The 21615-nt window shown below is 30.8% G+C and overlaps 2 protein-coding genes and 1 long non-coding RNA gene across 3 annotated transcripts; 1 reads left to right on the top strand and 2 right to left on the bottom strand.

The window, feature by feature from the left end:
- Positions 1 to 871: 871 nt before the first annotated feature.
- Positions 872 to 3134, top strand: LOC123205945 (proline dehydrogenase 2, mitochondrial-like). The gene is made up of 3 exons (XM_044623021.1): positions 872 to 1519; positions 1966 to 2852; positions 2969 to 3134. The coding sequence occupies exons 1-3, from the start codon at positions 983 to 985 to the stop codon at positions 3006 to 3008; spliced, it is 1464 nt and encodes a 487-aa protein (XP_044478956.1). The 5' UTR covers positions 872 to 982; the 3' UTR covers positions 3009 to 3134.
- A 7000-nt stretch (positions 3135 to 10134) lies between these two features.
- Positions 10135 to 11683, bottom strand: LOC123205981. The gene is made up of 3 exons (XR_006499929.1): positions 11109 to 11683; positions 10753 to 10806; positions 10135 to 10379 (listed from the first exon to the last, which is right to left on the bottom strand). It is a non-coding gene; the product is annotated as an uncharacterized LOC123205981 (long non-coding RNA).
- Positions 11684 to 13718: 2035 nt separating this feature from the next.
- On the bottom strand, positions 13719 to 19276 carry LOC123205967 (probable inactive ATP-dependent zinc metalloprotease FTSHI 3, chloroplastic). Its single transcript, XM_044623046.1, has 4 exons — positions 17927 to 19276; positions 14894 to 15217; positions 14293 to 14593; positions 13719 to 14139 (listed from the first exon to the last, which is right to left on the bottom strand). The coding sequence occupies exons 1-4, from the start codon at positions 19028 to 19030 to the stop codon at positions 13940 to 13942; spliced, it is 1929 nt and encodes a 642-aa protein (XP_044478981.1). The 5' UTR covers positions 19031 to 19276; the 3' UTR covers positions 13719 to 13939.
- Positions 19277 to 21615: the final 2339 nt, after the last annotated feature.

The following is a 21615-nucleotide window of genomic DNA, read 5'->3' as shown; positions in this document are numbered from 1 at the left end:
GTTCTATTTTGTCCTTTAACAAGAAGAAATAGGCGCGAACCTCCAACGGAAAAAACAAAAATAGAAACAACAATAAAATAAAATTACAAGACTCTATATAATGATAAGGGATCTTTTGGGTCCTTAAAGTTTGACTTAGGTATTTCCGGTCCAGTATAATCTAATAATTACATTTAGATCCCTCTTAATTAGGATATACTCAAATTTAACTTTGCTCAAACTTGGCTTGGCAAAGGGGGAGTTGGGCTTGAGTCTAAGCTAAATTTTGAAAAGTTTTGAAGGATATAAATTGAGCACGATACAACAAGTAATGTTCAAACTTGACTCTATATATTTAGAACAAAAATATAATAAATAATATCATTTTGTGTTGCTTATATAACGTAACATTAATACAGAAACAACATCATTTTGAATTTGTTAAATAACTTCGTTTTTTCTACATTCCTAAGTTATTTACGAGTCTATCGAATTGTACACTCACATGGCTCAAGCTTAATAATATTGTATTGAACCTGAATTTAATTTATGGTTTGAGTTCAAATGAATCGAGCTAACAATTGACCTCAAGATAAGTTGGTTCAAATTCATCTCTATTATTAATATGAGATAATTTTGTAAAAGATTGAAATAATGATTTTCCGAGAATTTTCGGCTAGCATCTATATATTTATATTTTGATTTGATAAATGCTATTTCAAATCTATTGGACCTAAGGTACTTAAGTCAAACCTTAAGGACCCAAAGGAAATCAATAAGCCAGCATATTTTTATTTTATTTTTACTATAAATATATATCAATTTACACGTCAGCAAACCTTTAATTTCCCTACATAAACCCTCCGTCTGCGAACGTTTAACTCATTCTGCTTTTTTTTCACATTTATAAAAAGAGAAGCAGAATCGGACGGAGAAATTCCAGTTTCCCAAAGCTAAAGAGACCCCCAAAGCAGAGGAGGAAAAGGCTTGATCTCAAACGTCTATGGCCATTCGTTTTCTCCAACCAAAGCTCCTCCACAACGCCCGCTCCTTTACAAGGCCGCTCAGCTCTGCTTCTTCCTCCCTAACCTCCGTCTCCCCACTGAATTTTGCGGAGAAACCCAACCCGACCATCGAAAAACACGACCCATGTTCCTCAACGCTTAACACTCACGACCATCAGAAGCTTTTCCGAACGATTTCCTCGGCCAAGTTGCTACGTTCCTTGTTGAACCTCAACATCGCAGCCGTCGGGCCCGTCGTTGATCTCGGCTTGTGGGTTATGAATTCCAGGCTAATGGACATTGATATCTCCCGCGAAATCATCACTGGCCTCGTTAGACACACCTTTTACGAACATTTCTGCGCCGGCGAATCCGCCGCTGAGGCTGAACGTTGCATCGAGAAAATAAACGAGACCGGTTTGAGAGGGATGCTGTTTTATTCAGTGGAACATACGGATGATAAAAATGAATGCGATAAAAATTTGCGGGGGTTTCTACAGACAGCTGAATCTGCAAAGTCTCTTGATCCATCTGCGGTAAGATTCTCATTTTTCTTTCAATTTCAGTATATATATATATATATATATATATATATATATATTGTTATAATCTTTAGTTTTTTTGACTTCTTAATTATCAATGATTATCCAATTAATCCAAGAAAAATTTCTGGAAACTTGAGTCAATTAGGCTATTTGCTCCGCCGGCAGACGGCGGTTAGAGAGCTGAAAAAGCGGACAGATTTCTTCCTGTCATCTCCAGATAAGAAAAGTAAAGAAACAGCCCGCCATTAACGCCGTCAACAAGATTTTTCAAAATGACGTGTACAATTTAAGACTGAATATTTTGAGGCCGACATGGCAGGATAAGACCAGCATTTTTAAAATAATGGCAGAAATTTCTGTACATCTGTTAGTCAAAGCTTTAATCGCGACGAAATCTTTGAATTGTCATGTCTGAAATTGAATTTTCAATTTAACAGGTGAGCTTTGTGGTACTGAAAGTCTCGGCGATTTGCCCAATGAGTTTATTGAAGCGAGTCAGCGATTTATTGAGATGGCAACAGAAGGATTCTTCTTTCAATCTCCCATGGAAGCTCCACGATTTTCCCATTTTCGCGGACAACAGCCCGTTATATCACACACTTGAAAAACCAGAGCCGTTGACGCAAGAAGAAGAAAACGAACTCCAACAGAGTTATGAAAGAATAATAAAACTCTGTCGAGCGTGCGAGGAAGGGAATATTCCGTTGGTGGTGGACGCGGAGGACACGGCGGTGCAACCCGCCATTGATTATTCAACATACGCGTCGGCGCTTACGTATAATAAAGGTGATAATTTGATTGTATATAACACAATTCAAACGTATTTGAAGGATGCGAAAGAAAGACTGTTACTTGCGACGGAAGCCGCCAGGAAAATGGGAATTCCGATGGGGTATAAGCTGGTGAGAGGAGCCTACATGTCAAGCGAAAGTAAGATCGCATCTTCTTTAGGGTTTGAATCGCCGATTCACAACAGCATAGAGGAGACTCATGCGTGTTTCAATGACTGTGCTTCCTTCATGCTTGATAAGATCGCCGATGGCTCCGGCGGCGTTGTTCTTGCAACCCACAATGTTAAATCAGGGCAAATGGCGGTGGCGAAGGCGAGGGATCTGGGGATCGATAAGAGAAACTCGAGAGTTGAATTCGCTCAGCTGTATGGAATGTCGGATGCGTTGTCGTTTGGACTGAGAAATGCAGGGTTTAAAGTGAGCAAATATATGCCTTATGGACCAATTGACACGGTTATGCCTTATCTTCTGAGAAGAGCTGAAGAGAACAGAGGATTTTTGTCAGCTTCAAGCCTTGATAGGCAACTAATGAGGTAACGAAAATTTCCGTATTATCTAAATATTCAATTGAATACTTTTCGAAAAAATTTTCAAATGCATATGAAATGATGTTGATGTAGTATTGTGTTGTTTTTTAATGTGATTGCAGCAAGGAGTTGAAGAGAAGACTGACCGCTTCAATATTCTAAGTTGAAGATGGAGGTGGTGGTGGAGTAATTTAAGCTTAGGAAAATGGAAATCTTTGTAAATGAATAAGTTAGAACAGACTTTGTAGCAATTTGCTATTTTTAATAATATTTTCTTATTTTATTTTATGATTATTAGCCTAAAAGTTGCCAATTAAATATAATATAATATAATATAATATATAATAAAAAATTCAACCTCCTTAAAATAATATTATTTTATAAATTTTTTTATAAAATATAAAAAATATAAATAACTATTAAATAAACTTTAAATTATTATTTTATAAATTTTTTATCAAATCATCATTAAAATATTATAATTTATTAATATTTGAATTAAGATCATTAACGTATATAAGAGATCCGTAGATTGTGTTCATAAAACCATTGAAAGTATAAAATACGCATTAATGATTTAAATAACAAAAAATTAAGTTTTTTTTATTATATATAATTATGATATTATAGTAATTAATTAAAAATATCATAGATATTTTTGTACTTTAAAAATTCATAAAAAAATATTTAAAACAGCAAAAATACTTGTTTTATACAAAAAAAAATGTGTAAAATATATGTTTAATATATTTTAATTTTAAAAATTTAAAATAACGTATTTAATACATAAATAATATATATTTTTACTAACTAGAGTTGACGCAATAGTTAGAGGTTCATTTTTGTCCGGGCTCGAAGTTATGTTAGGTTTTAAGTAAGTTGAATTTGAATTTAAATTTAAATTTGAATTTGGAAACTCAACATAAATTAAGTTTGATATTCTTTTTGAAAATATTGTTTATCTAATCAATTACGTTATCCTATTTTTGGATGGCCAGTGGCCGCTACATATAATTAACAGAATTGCATGTGGCGGAAGAATGGGCACGCCTTGTAGAACTGTACATTGGAATTGTCATCCTCCTAAAAGGATGGAATGCCGAATGAGACATGATGTGGAGGCCAAATCCTATAAATTAAAATAAAAGAAATGGAGAACAGCCACCCATGTGCCATATATTTTATATATATAAAATAAGCCAAAAGACTTATTCCCACCCAAGGTTTGACAAACGCTCCACTCACATATGTAAAATTTTAAAAAATTTAAATATGTACCTTTTTATTAAAATTTTTTATTATAATTAAGAATAAATTCGTTATGTAATAAAAAAATATTTAAAAATTAAAATTTTATCTTATTTCTCCTGTTTAGTTTAAAAAATTAATAATTTTTCTCTATCCAAAAATTTAAAAAATTCACTTTTCCCTCTATAGTTTTTTTTTCTTTTTTCTGATGATCAGAATCCATTCCCTTTGTTAGCCAATCTTTCCACTATCTTCTTCTCTTATCATTGACCTTTCCAACATCTCATTTTCTTCAAACAAAGACAAGTCACTTTTGTTCGACGAAGAGACGAAGACGATTTATCATCTTTGTCTTTTTAGCCAAACAAAAATAATTCATCTTCGTAATTAAAGAACGACATCAAACGATTATAGAGATGTTAATTGTCAACCAAAGAAAGATGATTCATCAGACAAAGATGTGACGAAAATGAGATGGTGGGAAGTTTGATGATAGGAGAAAAAGATGGTGGAAATGTTGGTCAACAACAAGAACAAATTTCAATTATTGGAGAAAAAAGAAAAAGACTCTAAGAAAAAAGTAAACTTTTCAAACTTTTGTATAAAAAAAAGTTAATTTTTTAAACTAAATGAGAAAATAAGATAAAATTTTAGTTTTTTAAAAATATTTTATTAAATGACGATTTTATTTTTAACTCTAACAAATAATTTTAACAAAAAGATAGGTATTTGAGTTTTTAAAATTTTATAGTAAGCATTTGAAAATAAATTAAACATTGGGTAGGAAAAAGTCCTTTGACCAAAATAATAAGATGATTTTAAAAAATTTAGGTGCATTGAATTGAAATCGTATACGACATGGATTCCACTCCCCACTTGCACTCTTATCCATCTATGTATATTAAGAATCTTGCGAAAGCAATTATATGGTTAAAAACTAAACTACTATCTTGAATATCAAAGCATGGTTGTGGGAAGGATCTTATGCTAACGTTAACATTCGCATAAATGTAATATTGTGAAGTTTTAGAGGAGAACAAAAATTATGTAAGGATCTTTGGAGCTCGATTTAGAACTTTACAACATCATATAGGGGTCAAATTTTATATACAATGGGATTATTTTGAAATCTCAAGATCAAGGATTGATTTATTCGCATTCTAAATATTCTAGAAATCTCATGTCAGACAATAAATATCTAATTAATATACACTCGTATGTTGTATCAGATTGTGGTAAATACTCTTGATATGTGGGATTTGTCATTACCTTTTGATATACTTATTTAATATAATAATAATTTTGTTGTATTATTTGTGTCTTAGATTAAGAAAATACTGAAGATACAAATATTTATAAAATAACTATAAATATACATGTATGACTCACAATTTTTTTTATATATACATACATACATACATACATACATACATATATATATATATATATATATATATATATATGGATCTTGCCGTGTGCATATTGCTAAACTGATTGGTTTTAGAGTATCAATGCCTCAACAAATTCCGGAAAGGTCTTTTCCCTAAAAAAAAAATATGTATATAAAAAGAGAAAAATTAAAAATAATGATCCTTATATAACATTATAGACTAGTGAGAACACTGTAAATGTAGACATTTCAATCGTTTGATTGAACAACATAAAAAGTTTTGGTATTATTATTTCTTATTTACTCAACTTTCACACTCATATTCATATTAAGTTTCAGACAATTGTAACAGATTTATTGAATCTTTTCAAACTCCAATCATTACTATCATATATATCTTGTGCAAAATTTCGAATTGTTTATATTAGTTTATAATAAAAAATGTCATCAACAACCTATAGTTTGACAGTATTAATAACATATCTTATTATTATTATTATTAAGTATAATTTTATTTTAGTCTAAATTAAATCCTATTATTTTAATATGATATAATAAATTTAATAATATATAAAATAATTATCAGAACCATTTATATAATAATAATTATTTATGGGTTGAATATGATTGTATTTATTAAAAAAGCTTTTATTCATATAATTGTAAAATTATTTTTTTAGATGAAATCACCCATATTAAATAAATAAAATTGTAAATCTAATAACTAGCTCCACGACAGTGGGAGTCGGAATCAGCCAGTGAAATCCAAACCAGCTGGGAGTGTATGATGACTGGTTTTGTCAGGATAGAATCTGTAAGTATGCTGACAAGACCTGCAACTTTATGTCCATGAAAACGACAAGCAGACGAAGAATCATCCACCCATTTTAAAGCATGAAATCAAAGTGTTGCCCACTTGCTTGAATGATATTAACTTTTTCAGGCGTGGAAGAAATAATATAAAGGGAAAAAGGGAGATGAAGAGGAAATGCAGCCAACCAGATATCAAAGTGGAGATAGATTCAGCATGAAACAAGATTCCATGATATTGATTTGATGTAACATCATTATAAGCACTAACTGCATATCTATTAGCTTTGGAGTCAACAGCATATTTCAAAATTATTTAAGTATGCACTCTTAAAAGTAATTTAAATGATAAAAAAATATATATATAAGTAAAAATTCATACAAAAATTAAACTCTTGAGCGTAAAATTGATGACTCCTAAAATTTTACTTATTTGGTATAATCGGTTCAACTATAGAAGAGTGATCTGACTCAAAGTAGAGATATATCATAATTTTGAGCAAAGAAAGATCATAATTCCTGTAGCTAAATGTGAAAGAATAGATTGGTTTCACTTGTTTCAATGGGTATATCTCTTGAGCAAAAGAATGTAAAGATAAATCAAAATTGCTTAAGCATACCTATGCTTTTTTATGCATAGAGTCTTCTCTATTGTCACTCAAACTATCTCTCGGAGGTAATCGCTTAAGCCTTTTGATCTAAGAAAAACTTCAAGAGTAGTGAAATTAATGAATCACAGTAAAATAACTGAGAAAGCATATATACATACCGGCCAGCTTAGAGCCTGATAGCCTAAAGGCCCTGGCAAACCATTCTGTTTTGGGTCATTTTTTCCCATGAGAGATGGCTTCCATGGGAAAAATTTCCCAAGCTTTTTGCTTTTTGTATTAGGCTTTAGCTGTCCGTCATCAATCCCAAACTTTGCTTTCTCTATTGACTCCTTTTAATTAAGTTACACTCAAACAAACCTAAATTTAAACTCAAACCCGACTCAAGTCGACCCTCATTTTCATAAGAGCTATATATTTATTATTCCTATTATTAACCTCATTCATTCACATAAAATAATGTTAGGGAAAATAACTTTTAAAAATTTTAATAAAATTTCTTTATTATAGGGGCCACTGTCGAACCTGATTGTACTTATGTCAAACCTCATTCATCCAAGCCAACAAACTCGAACCGAATAATTTTCTATTTTAACAAAACTCAAGTCAAAGGATGTTTAAACTCGATCTAATCTATATTTATTTCTAATCATATGATAATATATTATTTACATACCTAATTAGATACTCAAAATTAAATACACAATAATTTTATTGCTTGAATTGATGCTTATGTAGTATTGTATTGTTTTTGAATGGTAAGAGCAACATGGAGTTGAAGAGACTGACTACGTGCAACAATATTCGAAGTTGATTATGATGGGGTGGAGTAATATGCAAATTAATAAAATTATGTATACACAAAATAAATATACAGATGATTTATCACATACAATTGATTATTATTTTATCTTTAATTTAATATGTGAAAACTTAAGATAAAAAAATACTTTAGATGAAAAATAGTCCCTCGGTCTTAAAAAATTTATTATTATATATATATATATATAATTTTATTTTTTATAATTATTATATAACCAAAAATTAAAAATAATATTTTAAATATCTAAATTATATTAAAAATTATTTTGTTAACTCTTCTCTTTTATTTCTCTAATTTTTTTTATACATAGAGATATTTTTATTTTATAATCGCATATTAAGTATAAATTATGATTTTTGAAATATCATATCTTTATAAAATTTTAAAACACATACTTAGTAGATTAGATAAACTTATATCACAGACAAGTTAAGGTCTAAGTTTTAGGTTAATTAATAAAATCAAAGTTTATATTGATCGATTATATTTATCGGTCTAAAGAGATTATTATAGATATTGCTGACAATTATAAAATCGATATTTCATACTCATAGCCCTGACAAACAAGAAATTCAGTATTACATACATTAAACAGCTAATCAGAAGAGTCATTTATGCTATTACTCAATTATTACTATAATTTAAAATGTGTTAATTTGGAAACTATTATAGTTGTAGAATCAGACGATGAACATTAGTTTATATATTTTTCATGTCATTAAATTGTTTTATCTGTGTATTTAAACAATATCTTTGACTTGTTATTTGTATTGACTTTGCTTTTTTTAAAGTTTGATATTTGAGACATTTATTTTTAGCAATAACCCTTAACGATAATAACTAAATTTACTCAATTACTTTCTACATTGATGAAAAAGAAGATCATAAAACGTGGTATTGGTTTCTAACAAAACTTAAAAATTGCATCATTTAAATATCATAGTTGACAATAATCATAGATCAACATTATGTTATATACTCTTCAATAAGTGAAGTCATTCCAGATATACATCATGAATATTTTTGTCATCTCCTTTTTTTTATAACTTATAATCAAAGTACAAGTGCAATTCATAAGTAACATGTTTATGCATTTATAAAATTTTTATATTTATGAAAATTTTATAAATTTTGATAATGAAGTTCTCGTATTATTTACAAATTCACAAGTTACATATATATACTACAAAGCCTCCAAGTCATATATAGAGACAAATTTTGCATCTATGATAAACTCTATTGACGAGGTACATCTTTAAATTGGGACTTACCTAAATGAGGTGAAGTTTCACCAATGAAACAGGATAAATTTTTTAAAGTATATGTACAATATAATAACAATTAATATTACATAATCATTTAATACGCTCATTAGACATGCACAAGATTTGTCAATTATAATGTTTATCGAGTTCATTCCAGACACATTGTAACAATAATTTTATGAGAGAAAAAACCATGTAAATATATAGAGTTAATAACAATGATCTAATTAACAATGAGTTTTTATCTTTATGTTTGTTTATTAACAAATGTACCAATGTTTTTCAAATTCCAGATGAATACTTATATTATGTTATCCCATGGACAAAAGAGAAACTCAGTCACCACGTGTTTAAAGTTATGTGTCTCGAGATTCACCTAATTACAAATGTTCAATATCAAGTTATAAACAATGGTAAATATATAAGCATTGTAAACTTTCATGAAATGGTTTATACATGTAAAAAGATATAGTTTTCACGTATTCTACACCAATGTATTGTTGCTATTATAAGATATAAGACTCACAAATGTCTATACATAAGGCCATCCTTTCTACACCACCGATTACCACTGTGTAATATACAAAGTACTTGTTAATTTACTATGAAACCGATTTGAATGGTTACCAACTGAAAAAAAAAAATTATCCTACCCCTGCTCTTAATCCTTATCGATTAGGTCTCCTTGAAATAAAAATCAATGTTCTTTACAAGGTGAGATTTTTACACCCAAGGTTTGTAATCGGTATAATCAACTAAGATATATCCAAACATAATGCAAAAGTCAAGCACCATCTCATCAGAGTCATCTAGAAGAAATAAAAGAAAAAAATCTTTACAATCTTCTATTTATCATGATCAATATATGATTTATGTATTTATTAAAATAAAATATAATTAATATAATTTGATTAATGTTTCATTTAAATACTTATTTATATTCCATGTAATTTATTTAGTGTAAATAATTTTTACTTAACCCAATTATTAGAATGAATACTATTTATGTTTCAAATATATGTCCATATTATTTAAATATAGATTCATATTTTATCAAATAAGTTACAATAAAATTGAAAAAAAAATCTAAAAAAATATGACAACTTATAATCCATCATAAATAAATATATACATAACTCATAAATCATATAAATAACTTATAATAAATACAAATATACATCTATAATCTACTCAATATAGTGAAAATACAATTTAAGACCGAATGCTAACGTATTGAAGTGGATGACTTGCAAAGAAAATCCAAACTTTGTGAAACCGTCATACTTTAAAAAACGTAACATAAAAATACTGCAATCGTCAAAACCCTCACCTAATTAGGTGACACCGTCTGCTTGACACAATACCAAATGCTCCATTTGTGATGTACACCTAATGATAAGATACAATATCAAGTAAATCCATCATATTTACCTGTGTAAATTATATTGAAATTATATGCTATGATAAATCAACCACAAAAATTCAAGACTTCGACAATCAAAATTTATAGAAATAAAAACTTATAAATATTAAACAATTTTAATCAATACAGGTATTGTATATAAGCAAATAATAATAAATCCTAAAACTTAGTTCCAAAACCTCTTTTGAAATACCCAAATTCTTGTTGAAGGAAAAAATGAAAATTCTTTCAAGAAGAGACCTTCATTATGCAGATCCGTTTGATATACCATTTGCAGTTTCTAGACTGTTATACAAGAAGGGAATAAATAAACATAATTCAAAATTAGCATCATATTACCTGAATTCTTGCCAACTCCTCCCATTCCAAAATTAATTGTTCGAACAAGCATATCTGAAATTATTGTATTCAAGGTTAGTTATCTCCTTAGCCACAGAGGACAAGATGTCATGCAGCAGCTAATCCCTGTAAATCATTCAAACTTTCTTAAAGTTTTCATATTTATAATTTCATGTGCATGATTAGCCTTACTGATTTTGTTAGATGCTTAAAGAACTAAGTACAATACATACAAGCCTGCATGCAGCCCATACATAAAAATTTTGAAGGGTAACCCAGAACAAAATAACCATTACAGTTCTTCCAGACATCTATTTATGTAAAAAAAAAAAAAAGAAAGAAAGAGTTAGAAGTACCTGAAAAAGATTGAAGGATAACTCAGAACCAGATAACCATTACAGTTCTTCCAGACATCAACAAATGAATAAGTTTAGGAGACACAGAGAAACGAGAGGAAAGCCAATGATTCTAGACAAAGATGGAGTGCAAAGACAGCTAGTGAATATCAATTATGTAAAAAGTTGGCTCCAGCTGTTCCTATAGAACAATTATTACTGTAAAATAAACTTCGTCAACGTAATATGCTGATGAAATTCATTGTTCGGATTTCTGACTATGAACAATGAATTCATGTGAACGATATTCAGCTGGGTGCGTGGAGGGATCTGTTTGGCAATGTTCCCCAAGTTTCCCCAGCTGGCTGCTGAAAGTCTCCGAGCAATTGTCTTTGTCAAAGCTGAAAAAGTACTCCACTACAGCTGCTATCACTTTAAACAGCTGGAACCCACACATTCATCTTCAAAGTCACGTTCACAATTGTATGTTTCCTGGAATTGCGGTTGTTTACGTAATCCTTTGAATCAAGGGGAGCAGTTCTTCATGTAATTGTTGTACAAGCTTTTGCGGGAGGCACTTTGTTTGTTTGTAATTTTTATTGTTTTATAAGAGAGTGAATGACATTTTCTCAGACAAGGTTTAGCCTTATAATATTTTTTTTTTCATCTTTAATTAATAGAAATAATTTTTTTTTCAAAATTTTTTATTTAGAATTAAGATTGGTTAATAAAATAATAGTTTTAAAAAATAAAATTATTATTTTATTTATATTATTTTATTTTTAAAAATTTATTATATATTTAAAAATTAAAAATAATATTTTAAATACCTAAATTATATAATAAATTATTTATTTATTTTTTTTACTCTCATTTTTTATTTATCTTTTTTTAAATAAAAATATTTTTATCTTTATAATTTTTGAAATATCATGTTTTTATGAAAATTTTTAAGAGTAATTAAAAATTTTTAAAAAGTCTCGGGTCTTCAAAACTTTTTGACATATTATTTTTACTATAATAATTTTAAAAATAATAATTATATTTTAATAAATTTGAAGCCAATATAATTATATTTTTAAAGATTACATTATTATATTTAAAACGGATACATTTTACAAAAATTTCTTATTTTTTAATTAATAATATAAAAATTATTATTTTATTTTTATACAATTAAAATTTTAATATCGCTGGTTTCTTTAGAAACAAAATATAAATATACATAATAAGGTGAAAGTGTTACAGATGCAGGTGACTTTCCACCAAAGCAAGTCAAGAAAAGTGGTAGGAAATATTTATTGTTGCAAGAAGAAATTAGTAAAGCTGACGCAGGAGAAGAAATTTTGGCCAAGAGAGTGTGAATGCATTGATAGCCTTGGAAATTTGGTTTGAAAATTGGCAATTTGCTTGCCTGGAGGGGCGGCCAAGATTTCTATAAATAGGCCCCTCCTCACTTCATTATATATATATATATTTCTTCATCCGGACATCATTTTTCTTCAATTGCTTTTGCTCTTCCTCTCTTCCCTTCTCTATTCTTCTTTAATCATTTATCTTTTTATACTTACGTATTAAATTCATAACAGAAAGAAAGTTCTTTTAACATTTTCCCAGTCAAGCTCTGGTCTAAAATGACTACAGCTGGGAGTGTAAGATGACTGGTTTTGTCAGGATAGAATCTCTATGTCTGTTGACAAGAAAAGTAGCATTATGTTCCAGAAAATGACAACCCGCAGAGGCATCACGCACCCATATTAAAGCATGGAATCAAAGTGTTCATTGAATGAACCAACCAGCTTCAAGGAATGATTAACTTTTTCAAATGTGGAAAAAATATTATACAGGGAAAAGGGAAGAGGATGAAGAAAAGCAGCCAATCAGATATAGATTAGAAGTGGAGATAGATTCAGCAGGAAACAAAACATTCCGTGATGTTGCCTTATGGAAACCTTTTCCAGAATAAAATGGAAGAGGGTAATAAAGTATGTGAAAATGGACTCAGAGAGTAGTAGCATTTGTGCACTGCTTTCCAGTATTGCTGTCAAAGTCTGATTCCATTTCCAATATATTTTAACAAACTTAAGGAAAAACAAAATGAAGAAACCAGCCAAGCTCCAATCGTATTCAGCAAGATGTATTTTTGAAAGTTGGAATTGGTGAACTCATGTTGTTATAACATACCTCAATATCAGAAACACATTCTACATCCAGAAGAGGGAATTTACTGAGCCACCTACTGGTATATAATGATAAGCTAATTTTATGAATTTTTATTTGCAAGTCAAACAATCTTATATGTATAACTACGCTAATATATATGATCAAACTCAAATCATATATGATATGCTTAAACAGTAACAATGGAACAGTTGGATCTTCTATGGGAAATATCCTTGACACATTCACAGGCTTATATTATATCGATCTAATCTACCGGGTAGCACTAATTTGGTATTGATCTAAAATGCTATATATAATTTATGACCCTAATGTTAGAGATGGGTATAAGCACAGGATAATAAACCACAGGCCACCCATTTCTCCGTCATTATGGTAGCAACCTCTGTCACCCATATGATGACCTTCTCAATCTACAAATGGCCATTGGATATCTGGACATCAATTAGGTTGGGGACCAATAGCCCATTTCAAATTACTGAAGCCCTACTCAGAACGAAAGATCATAATTCCTACAACTAAAAGCGAAAGAACACAACTTGCTGATTTCAATGGGTACATCTCTTGAGCAAAAGATTGTAAAGAGTAATCAAAATTGCTTCTTAGAAAAACCTCGTGAATAGTGAAACTGATGAATCACAGTAAAATCACTGAGAAAGCACACATACTCATCAGCTTAGAGTTTGATAGCCTAAAGGCCCTTGCAAATTATCCGGTTTTGTGTCATTTCTTCCCACGAGAGATGGCATCCATGGGAAAATTTTCCCAAGCTCTTTGCTTATTGTACTAGGCTTTAGCTGTCTATCATTGATCCCAAACTTTGCTCGCTCTATAGCTTCCATTATATCTTCCCTTGTCACAGTTTCACTGCCTGCAAACCCAAAATCAAGATGTGATATTCCAATTAACTGGTCAGAAACTCAAAATAGTAATCTTCATAAAGTAATCTTAATTTAAAAAATTTCCTTTGTTGGCCACAAAATGAAAAAAAAAAAACTTCAACAAAAACAAGCTTCAACCTTACCTCTACGAGCAGCAAGTAAAGCAGCTTCATTCACAATGTTTGCTAGATCAGCACCGACAAAGCCTGGGGTAAGAGAAGCAACAAGATCACCAATAAGATGCGTATCTTCTTCGAGAGGAACACCCCTTAAATGCACAGACAAGATCTTTCTTCTTCCTTCCTGGTCGGGTTCTCCCACAAGAATTTTTCTGGAGAAGCGACCAGGGCGACAAAGGGCTGGATCCAATGCCTCTGGCCTATTAGTTGCTGCAATGACAACCACTTTCATGTCTGACTCAAATCCATCCATTTCTGTCAGCAACTGTAAGGGAAAATTGGTCAAAAGCCATTTCAAAGTAGGAAATTGATTTTGAGGACATAAAGTTTGACTTGGAAAACAAGGTTAAATAAGTTTTTATTATAATTCTGAAGCACAAAATATAACTCAGTAAGAAATTTTTGAAATAACTCAATGAACTTACTAGTTAATGCTCTTCTGGATTAGGTTAGTACTTGTAAAGAAAAGTATTACTCAACAGAATTAAATTGAAATATCAGTAGTATTAATTCAAATAAATAAGAAAATTACAAGAAAGATGGACAGACTTCAATGTTAGCTTGCCTGATTCAGTGTTTGGTCACGTTCATCATTGAAACTTCTACCACGCTTTCCTCCAACTGCATCAAGTTCATCAATAAATATGATTGCTGGTGCACATTTCCTTGCTGCACTAAAGAGGTCTCTAATGCGAGCTGCCCCCCTTCCAACAAACAACTCCACGAATTCACTGGCAGAAACAGTGAAAAATGGCACTCCTGCTTCACCAGCCACTGCACGAGCAAGCAATGTTTTCCCAGTTCCAGGAGGGCCCACCAACAACACACCTCTAGGTAACTTTGCCCCTAGTTTTTGGTAGTTTATTGCTCCTTGAAGGCATGAAACTATCTATATACAAGTATGTCAATAAAGATAAATAGAAGAAAATAACTTTACTTGGCTAACCACAAAGGAGATCAGTTAACATATTATGTAAACATGAACACAAGTAAACACTACATCTTCAACGACTTTACACAAAAATGTTAAAAAGAAACAAGTCTTAGCAGAAAAAAGATCAAAAACAGATCAGTCACAGGCCCAGCAGCCTGTTTAAGGAGACTGCTACATGCTCTAGGAAACAAGGGTAACTGGAAAAATTCGAACTTAGAAATACTAACACTACCACATAAAAATTTTGAAAATAGTTACAATATTTACTAATACAATAGGGGACACTTGTCCTTATCTTATAGGTTAAATTTTTATTATAAAAAGGGATAGTTAGGATTATTAAAAGGCAGAAAAAGGAAGAAAAAAATTAGGGTTGTGGGCAGCCTTAGGGCTGATTTTGGAAGGTCTTTGATGCCTCAAATGGCTGAAAATAAGAGGCCCCAGACTGCTTGAATTGTTACGTTATCCATGCAAAAATCTATTTAATGAATAAAAAGTTTTTTTTTTTTAAATTTGTGGGTTGTTGGCTGTTTTGGGTGAAAATAAGGCTAGATTCCCAACAAAATGGTATGAGAGCGGTTTGATCAGGGTTCCTGTTGCGATTACGGCGAAAGAAGAGATCAGAACTGGTGAGGAAGTCGTATAGTCTATGGTTAAAGGTGAGCAAACGCTGGAATGTGCTGTCAGAATGAAATCAGCTCAGGATAGTGATGGTACGCTGAATCACAAAAGAAAGGTCAATCGTTGTTGAAAAAGAGTAGTGGAAGGTGAAAAATGATCAGAAGATGGAGGAAAAGTTAAAGTCTGGGTGAGATTGATGTGTAACAGCGGAATCAAGCAGAGTATGGGCAAATCTGGTGGGATTCATGGCGAAGGTGAGTGCAGTGTTGACAGGTTTGGTGGAAATCAGGCCAAACATAGAAAAAGCCAAAAAAAGAACTAAAAGAATAAGAAGAAGAGAACGTGGGGAGGAAGAAACATGAGAAGAGAAGTGAGGAAAAAATTTTAAAAGAAAAAAAGGGATTGTTGTAAAGATCCAAATAAATTAAAACAAAAAAAAAAAAAAAAAACCTCATCTGGATAGGTTGATGCAAGTGATCATCAGAAGTGCAAAAAATAGGAAGTCAAGTTAAGCACAGAAGAAGAAAGAAAGGAAACAGTCAGAGTCAAGAGAGAGAGTCACATAAGTTTGGCATTCGAAAATTCAAATTTCAATACGCCCTTCATGCATTTAACTACGTGCCTCTCCAACAGCCAATCACAGTTTATTTGTAAAAACAGAGAATGACACTGTATTAAACAAAACAAAATTAACAAAGTAACTATCAAACGACACCATATGATTTTAACACTAACAACACCGTATTAATTCTTTATCAAATTGCCTCAACGTTGTTTTTCTTCTTCTGCGTCAACAAAGTTTCCCACCAGTTTAGACTCTGTAACATAGGTGACGAAAGGGAAAGAAAAAAACAAAAAATAAGGAAATATTTTATTCCAAAATAAATCCAGCAAAAAAAAAAATGAAAAAAGAGAGAAAAAAATTGATATATATATATGTGTAAGAAAAAATCCAAATTTTACCACCTTTAGGACAAAGCGGTTTTTAAAAGAGTGGATAATGATAGGATAGGGGACACTTGTCCCTATCTTATAGGTTAGGTTTATTATAAAAAAGGATAATTAGGGTTATCTAAAGGAGAGAAAAAGGAAGAAAAAATTAGGGTTTTGGAAAATAGTTGTTGTGGGCAGCTTTAGAGATGATAATGGGAGGACTTCAGGGCCTCTCAAATAGTCGAAAATGGGAGGCCCTAGATTCCTCAAAGTGTCAAATTTATCCATGTAAATATTCTTTTACTGAATAAGATGTTTTCTTTTGTTTATTTATGAGTTGTTGCCTGTTTTGGGTGAAGACAGGCTTGATTCCTAACATATACAAAAGAAAATACATCCTGAACAAGAAGAATTTGGCAGTAAACAAAATCAGGTTCCTTCCCTGTTGTCTCTTCAAACCCAGAATAAATCAAATTTATCATTTGCAAGCAGCAAAAGTGGCTACCATTACGCTTAATACATGCTTCATGACTATATTTATGACATTTTCATTTTATGAAACCACTGATGCTCCTATAGGCTTACATTGTTGTCATAAACTTCTATTTCTTACAAAGGATTTTCACTTGGATACCAGCTCATATTCATGATTATATTCTTTAGAAGAATACAACTACGCGTCCCAAATTTATATCCCAACTTTTGCATCTCAAGCAATATCAACATGTAATTCAAAAGTAAAGCCACATCACTGTTTGGATATATACATAGGAAGTATAACAGTATATGAGAATACTAGATAACTGTAAGACCAATACTAAAGCATTTGATGCTTTTGAGATTTTATTTTCAAAACATCTGGCACTCTTGCAGTGCACAACTGGTCCACCATTGTAAACTTTATATATCTACATACTAGTTGCTTAACTATCAAAAAATAAAAATATCAATGGCTTTCCGGCATGCATAGAACTCATAATCATTTGAACTAGACCAAAATATCTCAATATTATTAAGGAAAAATGAAAGAACATGATAAATCTATTCCTCAACATAGCCAGTGAACATAAGCTTATCTATCCAATGCTATTTCAAAGGAAGAGATCATACCTCCATAAGCTCTACTTTAGCAGTGTCAACACCCTCCACATCATCAAAGTTAACCATGTTTTTATTGGGTCGCCGACGTTTTGCCGGGCTATTAGCAGCAGAAAGTTGACGATAAAGAAGCCACATCAAAGGGGTTAAGGGAATCCACAAAGATATCACTGTAATTAAAATATTTCTCATTGACATTAATGGTGACTGAGGAGCTGAGCTATAAGTTGTTCCCTTTTCTCTCATCAAACTAAGAAGAAATTTCTCATCATGATCTATTTTTCTAGCGGAAAACTCCCACTCAGGAGTAGAAGATTGATTCCCTGAAAACTTTTTCAAAATGTTAAAATTCACTGGCAGTTCCACTCTCACACCGTCATTTCTGGCAGTTGTATGATCCACATTCTCAGTTGAATCATTTACTACTGGTAATTTTTCTTCTGTAATCTCAATATTTTCAGAAGTCTTAATGTCTGTGTTATAATATATCCGACGAGACCCCTCTTCAAGTAATACTTTTGTAACAGACCCGTTTTGAAGGCTTGTTATCAAGTCCGAATATGGAACAATCTTCGGTGATGGCAATGTCGTTAATTTGACAAGCAAATAGCACAGCCCAAGAGCGAGAGGTATCAAAGTAAACAAAGTCACCCTCCTAATATTCTTCCTCAAAAACAGCCCAATATCATTCAACACCAACCTAAGGGAAACCCTCTTCAATCTCACTGTCAACAAACGCAACCTTGGACGCAATCTTAACGAAAGTCTCCTTCTCAATTTCCCATTTCCTCTATTCTCCACATGGGTTCCGTTATCTTCAATGCTTCCTTTCACTAATGGCCTAATTCCATTGCTACAACTTACCCCATGTTGAGACTTACAACAATCATAAAATCCCAACAAAGAAACTCCACCTTTGCCAATGTTAAGAAACCTAAACCTATCGTTACGAAGCAACAAATGTGAAGATTTCCAGTAACAATTATAAAATCCCACAGAAGAATTATAACAGGCACTAGTATATCTCCTCAAAGACTTTGTCTTTCCACCATAAAGTCCAAAGTTATCTTGAGTAGACAGAAACCCATTATTGCAAACAACAGAAAAACAAGCCATCTCTTCTGTACAACTACACCAATTACTATATAGTCATACTACTCATCAACAAAACAAAATTTAAGCAATAGCCAGAAACAAAAAGAACGTCATTAAATGATTGGAACAAAGTAATATTGTTAAAGAAATGAAACGAACATGAAAATGATTACCAGGCGGGTTGTTGCCTTGTTGGCTTTGGTGGAAACAGAGAAATGAGTTTGCGAAGAGAAGGAAGATAGATAGGAGACACGGTTGGGGGAAAGCGTAAAAGATCTTATCAAAGTCAGTCCACTGGAGTTTGTCTACGTGGCACGCTGTCAATGGGTTAATCAGATTCTCAACTCTGTTCCTGGTTGCACACGAATACATTTAATAGTAAAATAAACTTAGGAATATGGAGTTTTTATTCCAAAAAAAAACAAAAAAAAGAGGTAGTTTCTAAACTCTATAAGGTATAGCCAAAAATCAGATAAAACCCCTCAAGAATCACTTACAGCAAGGGACCCCCTACCCCCTGCTGTTAGTCCTAGATCGTTAATTTTAACTGGCAATAAGGGCAAAAAAATAATAAATGTTGTAATTATTAATAAATATGTTAAAATCCACCACACGACTAGCGCAAACCCCATCCCATTCCCCAACGTGAGGGTGTTTAATTAATTCGAAGTTTGATAGTTCAAGATGACTGTAAAGATATTTGATTGAAGATAAAAAGAGGAAAGATTGATTTAGGTTGAACTAATTTGGTCTTCGGTGAGACTTTCACAATGGTCGAGCAAAGAGAAAGGTTAGGGCTACTAGACTTGGACAGAGAGGGTATTAAAGTCATTTAACTCTCTTATGTTACTACCACTAATAAAAAAGTTCATCACCGGTTCACATATAATATTTCAACATTCCTAAAAACCTAATAGTGAATATTCAGTAAAAATAAATTTACTATATAATTTATTTGCAAGAGCAAAATAAAAAATTTTTTATCTTTGGCTTGAGATTTTATTAGATTGATCCTAATAAAAAGAAAATCTCCATTTATCAGATATATCTCCCTTATTTGAACATTTTTTCCTCAGCTCTAGCCCATAAATTACTTGAAGCAATTTCGAAATTAGAATTATCTCGATTGCTAATGAAGGTGAGTGAAACAAGCAATGTGGTAATAGTTACCAATGAAAACAGTGACACTACCTCTGATTGTCATGTTAGGGTTGCGAATGAAAGCTTACTTGTCGACCTCCACCGAGCATAGACAAGAGTGATGATGCGGCGAAGACGAAGAAGAAGGGTGGTTGAGAGTAAACAATTGGAGGAGCAGGAGCTAAATGAAAGAAATTTATGTTCAGGATTACTATGAAATTGATCAATCCAATAAAATGGGGTTGATTGATAAATCTATTATATATGATTTTATTTCATTTATAAGTAATAATACATTTCCGTAATATTTTATTATCGATAATGATGCGATAAATAATATATAGACTAATTTGATTACCACATTTATTTTAAATATTAAAATAATCTTAATTTTTATTATAATTAAATTTTTATTTATTTATTTTTTTAGAGTAAAAATACTTTTATTTTTAATTAATATAACAAATAATATAAAAATATTTTATAATAATTAAACTCAAGATAATTTAAATAAAATATTATACGGTATTAGTTTATTACCTCCAATCAAATACAATAGTTATTTATATCTATTTAATTTTATCAAATATAGTAATAATTTATATTTATAAATGTTCAAAGTAATCCACTTTCAAAGTATTCTTCAAATTTTGGTAATAAAACATTCCTCTAACTAAACGTCCCCTAAAGCGTCGTGCTTGAATAAAGACTGTTAGTCAAAACTCGAAAATAATTTTGAACATCTATAATTTGATTCAAACTTTAATTTTGTTTACTTCATAATTACCAGTATCTTATAATATACGATACGATATGATACAATACAAGTATAAAATAATATATATCATGAGGTGGAATAAATTAATACAATATAATAGACATATCATATATATGTATCTTACAATACGATAGATATTATCAATAAAAATTTATATTCTTTTTAAAAAAAAATGATGATATAAAAAAAACGTATATAAAAACGTTTAAATTTTCAATGGTAATAATGATATTTTTCAAAATGATGATGTGTTAATTAAAGTATTTCTTTTTTTATTGATATTTTATTTTTTAAAAATTGTATTATTGATACAATACTTGATACACGACATAAAAAATTAATTTTTTGATACATGATCCAATGTGCAGTTTGACTACCCTCGTTTATTACCACGCCACCCACCCCCCTTTTTTTTTTCAGCTTCAACCCTGCCAGCTTGATTAACAGACCAACTAATTACAACTTGGGGTGATTTATGGTAATTGAATCATTCTCATTAGAAATTATGATAATAATTTGAACAAAAGCTTAAACATTCCTAATGGAAAGAAAGACAAAAAACTTGTAATCATTTTCAGTTTCCTAATATGAAATTACAATATTAGGAAATAAAATCTGAAAAATCCAAGTACATTATACTTCAGGTTTTCTCTTCTTCATGCATGGCGTTTATGAAGAAAGAAATATT

The sequence above is a fragment of the Mangifera indica genome, unplaced genomic scaffold (genome assembly GCF_011075055.1).
Source record: "Mangifera indica cultivar Alphonso unplaced genomic scaffold, CATAS_Mindica_2.1 Un_0020, whole genome shotgun sequence".
Lineage (NCBI taxonomy): Eukaryota > Viridiplantae > Streptophyta > Magnoliopsida > Sapindales > Anacardiaceae > Mangifera > Mangifera indica.
The sequence above is the reverse complement of the archived record's forward strand: the minus strand, read 5'-3'. Positions and strand labels throughout refer to the sequence as shown.